The sequence below is a fragment of the Etheostoma spectabile genome, chromosome 13 (genome assembly GCF_008692095.1).
Source record: "Etheostoma spectabile isolate EspeVRDwgs_2016 chromosome 13, UIUC_Espe_1.0, whole genome shotgun sequence".
NCBI classification, from domain to species: domain Eukaryota; kingdom Metazoa; phylum Chordata; class Actinopteri; order Perciformes; family Percidae; genus Etheostoma; species Etheostoma spectabile.
The window spans coordinates 5374946-5381862 of NC_045745.1; the positions used below are offsets into that span (position 1 = coordinate 5374946).

Sequence of the window (6917 nt, forward strand, 5' to 3'; positions counted from 1 at the left end):
TGTAGGTAATATCGTTATTGCAGGTAATATCATTATCGCAGGCCATATCGTTATCGCGATATTCAACAATGTAGTCGCATGTTTCCCTCAGATCTGCCTTCGAGTGTGTGGCTGTGTGTTCCTCACCAGACCACCTCTCCCACGTTGGAGGAGATGAGGTATCTGATGAACTGCTTCATGTTGTTGTAGATGGCGCGGCCCTCCTCCACAGCAGCCACTATGGTGGAGAAGTTATCATCCGACAGCACCATCTCAGATGCCGACTTGGCCACCGCCGTGCCAGAGCCCATGGCGATGCCGATCTCGGCTTTCTTCAGGGCCGGGGCGTCGTTCACACCGTCTCCTGTCTGGGACCACAAAAGATTGCCTTTGTCATCCATGCCTCAGAAAAGCTGAGTCGCAAGAAAGTGACAAATCCCAAAGCATTACCTATATATTGGGACTGCCCAATATTTTCAATTGTCATCGTTTTATCAACTGGCGCATTAAACACATCGCAAAAGGCTGCGACACATTGCTGAAAACACTGGTTTCTGGTGTCAATGGAAAGAAAATATCAGTAGAAAATTGCACTTATACATGTAACTGTCATTTTTTTTCAGGGCTGCCTTTTCTGTTCAATTCAATGTTCAATTTGTGCAATAAAAGAATGTTGAACCCTGAAATTTCCTTTCAGGGTTGTATTTTAGCAGAATACTGAAAGCAGCACAACTGAGTACACTTTAATATTTGTTACTCAAGAATGTTATCACATATTGCATATTCTCATATGCCCTGCTGTTGATGCATAAAAGACTCATGAAGACCATAAGTCTTTTACCCTGGGCTGCGACAATACTTGTGAACAGAAGCATTAAGAACAGAGGAATATGTTTGGATCAAAAAGCTTTTGGGGTTATTCTTGAAACAGAGGTGGGTCTCATAAACTGTAATTGAAAAAACAAACCACCGTCTTATTACCATTTTAGATCCAGACAGGATGAAGCTCTGGCTGAGCAGGTGAGATATATTAATGTGTCGCGGCAGGGCCTAAAGCGGCTTTAGACTGGGCCGAACCCTGGAGTTAGTCTGACAGGCAAATTGTGATATTGTTGTCTCCCTGTCTCCCGTCTTCTGAGACGTGTGTCAGATAGGAAGCAGCGGAGCGGGCCCGAGATGACAGCTTCTGATAGCATTGTCGGAGAAAGCAGCCTCAGAGAGACCTGGAGCATGTCACGCCTCGCTGGCTTCCTCTCACGCATTTATCACAAGTCAAAGGAAGAAGCAGATCTATGTTTTGCCTTGCAACAGGCATAAAGAGACATATGAAAAAAGGAAATGCACAATGTGTAGATTTGCAGGAAGCAGAGAAAGGTATGAAGGTGGAAGAAGATGGGTGCAAGTGTAGAGTTGGAAGAAGAATATATCTACACAACAGGACTGCACAATATATTTTTTAGCGTCATCGGGATATCAACTTGCGCTATCAACACATTGTGAAAGGCCACGACATATCACTAAAGACCCTCAGGACTTATTTTGAGTAAGTTGAAATGAAAACTTTAAATTCTTTTTTTACTGGTGCCCTTTATATTCAATTCAATGCAGAGCATGTTCAATCAAATAAGATTGGAAATGATTTCCTTTCATTTGTTTTCAATTCAACAAGCAATGTTGTATTTAAGCAGAATACTGAAAGAGCAGAAAGGCCTGAATGAGTACACTTTAATTAATATCTTTTTATTTATCGCAGGTAATATTTGTGATATTCAGCAATGTAATTGCATGTTTCCCTCCTACTCGTAGGACTCGTCAGAGCCGTGCAAATCTGTTGGAAGAAAAGCTTGTAAAAAATAAATAAAAAATAAACTGTGTGGTTTTGCAATACAATCTGTGTAACTTTATATAACAAGCTATATAACTCTAAAGGTTTATGAGAAAGTGGGTTTTTTGCATAAATGGAAGATCTCTCTCTCTCTGTTTGTATCTGCTTCTAAAGCGCTGAGCATTGATATGAAAATATCAAAGTCACTCAATCAGAGGCAAAACGCCTTTTCCCATCTGACTGCCTGGCTCCTGTGGATTTTTCTAAGACTTTTAATAAAACTTCAACAAATCACAGCAACAAAGTGTAGCTAGAGGAAAAGTTGTGTGGAAGATTGGAGCCCTCAACCAGGCGTCAAGCTCTTTTTCATCCCTTCTCCTCACCATGGCGGTGATCTCATCGAATGACTGCAAGTATCCCACGATCTTGGACTTGTGAGCAGGCTCGACGCGGGCGAAGCAGCGCGCCTGTTTGACGGCTTCTCTCTGGGCCTCCAGCGGGAGGTCATCGAACTCGCGGCCTGTGTAGGCCTTTCCTGTCACGTCCTCGTCCTCGCCGAAGATGCCGATCCGTCTGCAGATGGCCACGGCTGTGCCCTTGTTGTCTCCTGTGATCATGATGACACGTATACCTGCCTCGTTGCACAGCTTCACCGAGCCAATCACCTCCTTCCTGGGCGGGTCCAGCATGCCCACACAGCCAACAAACGTGAGACCCAACTGAATGGAGAAAGAGAGAGGGAGGATTAGATTGCATGACTGTATCTGAAAACAGAATCTCAGTTCCACAGAAAAAAAAATTCACCTCTATTGATCTTTTTTTTTTATAGCTGCTGAGAACAGATTACTGTAGTTTCTACGCAACAAGGAATATCAGAGAAGGGAGAGCGAGGGTGATAGCTTCATGCTTTCAGTGGATAAAGACTGAATCACTACTGGGATTCAAACTAAAGACAGGCAGCAGCAAAGATGACTTTAAAGCTGTTGTTGTTGCTTTTTAAAGGAGGGCTGTGTCGAGGACTAAGCCTGTTTATATGGGGGCGCGCTCTACCAGGTGAGCTTCCCAGGCGCCCAAAGCTACAACAGTTACCCGGGCGCCCGGGTAACTCACCTGGTAGATTTGACGCCCGTTTATAGAGGTTTACTCCTCGACGCAGCAGCAGGTTTGACTCCGACTTGCAGCCCTTTGCTGCATGTCATTTCCCCCCCTCTCTCTCCACTTTCATGTCTTCATCTGTCCTATGAAAATAAAGGCCTAAAATTTCCTAAAAATTATAATAATATCCAGTTAGTGGATGGGACATAGACTAAACTAAAAAGCAAAGTATTTTGTTTGTCAGAGATGGGGACTGACATTTTAGGTTGTTATTATCATGTTTGTTCAAGTGTTCATGTTTCTGATAATTTTGTTTTTCATTATCTATTGGATGCCATCAAAACAGGTTGAAGCCTCATGATTGACAGGTGAGATTGACTCGTGATTGGTTGGCCGGTTGTGTGGACGGGACAATACAACATGGTGGCGCCCCCATGTGGGATATTTTGGCTTCACTTTTGTACAGTGGGAGGAAGTGGAGACACATCATCCATCTTTAAATTCAGTCTATGATTAATGATGAGCCCAGGTGAAAACCGTGGTGTCCCAGTTCTGTTGCAGAAGTAAGAAAACCTCATTCAAAATCACATTTGTAATTATGCAAATAAGGAAAAATCTAGTCTTGGAACATGTGTGTTTCACTTTGACCTGAATACAGTAAAAGCCTATTTGAACAATTTGGATTCCTAAGATAAACATCATGTCATGTGTATCAGCATATCAGCATGTAGTGCTGCAACTAACAATTATTTTCCATTGTCTATTAATCTGTCAGTTATTTTCTCTATTAATCAATTATTAATTGGTCTATAAAATGTTGGAGAATGGTAAAAAATGAAAATTAGTGTTTTCCAGAGCCCGAGATGACGTAGAAAATTTTGCTATTTTTATTTCCTATTTTATTACTATTTAATGTTCCTATTAAAAACCGGAATCACAGTATTTTCTTTTCATAAAAAAAATACTTAAACCAATTAATCAATTATCAAAATAGTTGGCAACTAATTGTTTAATCTCTGGAGCTCTAATCAGACGTTACCACGGTCCTCTGTACCTCATACTCTGCAAACTTGGTGGAATTGCCCAAGTCCATGTCCTCTTTGCGGGGCGGGGTGTCATGCGTGGCCAGGGCCAGGCAGCGCAGGGTGTCCCTGCCTGTCCCCCAGTCCCTGATCTTAGACAGCAGCTGGTCCCGCAGGGCCGGGGTCAGCGCCACCTTCCCTGTTCCCACCCGCAGGTACTGACAGCGCTCAATCACACTCTCTGGAGCACCCTGTGGGGGGGAGAAGAACATCAAGCAACCATGCAAACAAATGATGAAGTGATGAAAAGTACGTCTCTTTGTGCATTTGTGATGGTTTTATTGGTTCATGCCTTGACAAACATCTTGCTCTGGGAGCCCGGCTTGACGGGGGTGCAGTAGACGGACATGGACTTGCGGTCCCGAGAGAACTCCAGGGTGAACTCCTTCTTCATCAGCTGCTTGATCACCTGATGGAGGAAAAGAGCAGAAAAGGCAGAGAGTGGGAGAGGATGAAAAAGAAGAAGAAAGTGACCAAAGCCCTGTTCAAACGAGACCAGTGCAACCAGGGGACCTCTTGGGAAATAACCCCACCCCCCCCATGCACCTGTGTTCCTCTCGGTATACGTGTCTGTCTGTACTTCAGTACTTCATGTCATTTAAACTGTATGTATTTCTAATTAGTTTTATTTTCCCGGCCTTCTTCCCTTTCCCTAAGTGGCTTTGCCACTTGTCAGGCCGCCATTGTAAAAAAGAACCTGTTGCTAATGACATGCCTGAAAAAATAAAGGTGAAATAAACATTTTATAAATAGAAATGAGCCCCTTAAGTCTATGTTTTGTGCCGTGCATTCAAAGAGTGTAAGCAAGGTCTGTATTTTACTCTAATTTACTGACATTATCCCTGTATAAGATTTCACGGCCTTGTCAAAACCTTTATTTTGTATTGCCACTGCAGCCAATATGGCCACAAATCACCGATATGCCGATTTGCATATGATCTCTGTCTGTGGTACGTCATTTGAAGTGGAATATATACATGACTAATTAAAGACATGGCAAATTTGTACAGGATTAAAATCACAGGCGACTTCCACAATCATTACAAATTACCTGAGGTCCCCAGGTGATACTAGTCCCGTGCCAATAGGGCTTAAGAGCCCTAACTTGAGCTAAGAAGCTGTGTTAGAGTACAGCTGTCAGGCCGACAGCCAGTGGCTGACTGAGTGCTTTGGCTGAGCTACTGACAGCTGAAGGATGATACTTTAGACCCAGCACTCAGCTCTCCTGTCTGGATGTCTGGATGCTGCCTCAGATGTCTGTGTGCAACAGCACACAATGATAAACAATGAAGGAAGAAGGAAAACCAAATTACTTTAGGTTTAATGTAGGAACATAAAACTCTTATTCCTACTTATTCCTTACATACTGTGTATAGAGGCCTATATGGACTTTTTGCACCGCTACACCACGTGCCGAGCTCTCAGGTCCTCCGCTCAGTGTTTTTTTTAAGAGTACCTCTAACAGATTTTAGGACTCGGGGAGGCCATGTCTTTCAGTCGGTAGCTTCTAAGCTTTGGCATATAAGCTAAATGTTGTTAGACTCTGTTAAAAAGCAGCTAAAACCCATCTGTTCAGACAGGCATTTAGTCAAGTCAAGTCAAGTCAAGTCTATTTCATCCATAAAAATGGAAATTACAGTGCTCACACTCACCATCTTACCCATGAAAACTAGAGAACAAATACATTACCACAAATACACTACAATATTATACATAAATACAATTTAAAAAATAAAAATAAAAACAAAATAAAAATAAAAACTTATAAAAATGTGTGTTTGAAGTGCTTGTTGTGCTGTCTAATAGCCAGCATGTGTTTTAAACTTGTGTTCTATGTCTGTTCTCTTTGTATATTTGATCCGGTGTTTTATTTCTTTGCATATTTTTATATGGTGTTTACCTTTGCTTTATTTCTTGACTGTATTAGATTTGATTTTATTATGTTGACTGTGAAGCACTTTGGGACTGGTGTCTGTGAAAGGTGCTATAGAAATAAACGTTGCTTGCTTGCTGTATTACTTGCATATTTTTGGCATTGTTTTGTTCTACCAGTAGGTGTCTCTCTAGTTTAGTCTGTGCTGATCCCATTCCACATAGAAGGATAACACTGATGCTGCTCTCTGTCCAGCTAGATGACTGAGATGCACACACTCCGTCATCTGATGACATCTCCTGACATCTGCCAACGTGACAAACCTCCTCTCTATCAAACAGAGAGAGCTATGAGGGGTTTGCCTCAGCAAGGCATGTTGGGAAATTATATCCCCCTCTTTCTTTAGTTTTCTCGCTGTGTGCTCCCCAGCAGAGGACTATGGTTACCTGGTCCTCAGATCTCTGCAGGGTAAATCCAGACGGCTAGCTAGGACGATCTGTCCAATCTGAGGACTATGGTTACCGGTCTCAGATCTGCAGGGTAAATCCAGACGGCTAGCTAGAATATCTGCCAATCTGAGGACTATGGTTACCTGGTCCTCAGATCTCTGCAGGGTAAATCCAGACAGCAGCTAGACTATCTGTCCAATCTGAGGACTATGGTTACCTGGTCCTCCGATCTCTGCAGGGTAAATCCAGACAGCTAGCTAGACATATGTCCAATCTGAGGACTATGGTTTACCTGGTCCTCAGGTCCTGCAGGGTAAATCCAGACAGCTAGCTAGACTATCTGTCCAATCTGAGGACTATGGTTACCTGGTCTCAGATCTCTGCAGGGTAAATCCAGACGGCTAGCTAGACTATCTGTCCATGCGGACTATGGTTACCTGGTCCTCAGATCTCTGCAGGTAAATCCAGACAGCTAGCTAGACTATCTGTCCATCTGAGGACTATGGTTACCTGGTCCTCAGGTCTCTGCAGGGTAAATCCAGACAGCTAGCTAGACTATCTGTCCAATCGGAGGTTTCACTTGACGACTAAAACTACTTCTGAACGTACACATG

At 43.0% G+C, this 6917-nt stretch overlaps 1 protein-coding gene across 2 annotated transcripts in view; it reads right to left on the reverse strand.

Annotated features, from left to right (window-relative positions):
- Window positions 1–6917, reverse strand: part of atp2a3 (ATPase sarcoplasmic/endoplasmic reticulum Ca2+ transporting 3) — a 64995-nt gene that overhangs the window by 13699 nt on the left and 44379 nt on the right. For both annotated transcript variants that reach the window (XM_032532941.1, XM_032532940.1), the window contains exons 12-15: window positions 4274–4390; window positions 3954–4172; window positions 2188–2523; window positions 127–347 (exon numbers count right to left, since the gene is read on the reverse strand). In XM_032532941.1, coding sequence (XP_032388832.1) covers window positions 127–347; window positions 2188–2523; window positions 3954–4172; window positions 4274–4390 — 893 coding nt within the window. The remainder of the gene's footprint in view (window positions 1–126; window positions 348–2187; window positions 2524–3953; window positions 4173–4273; window positions 4391–6917) is intronic.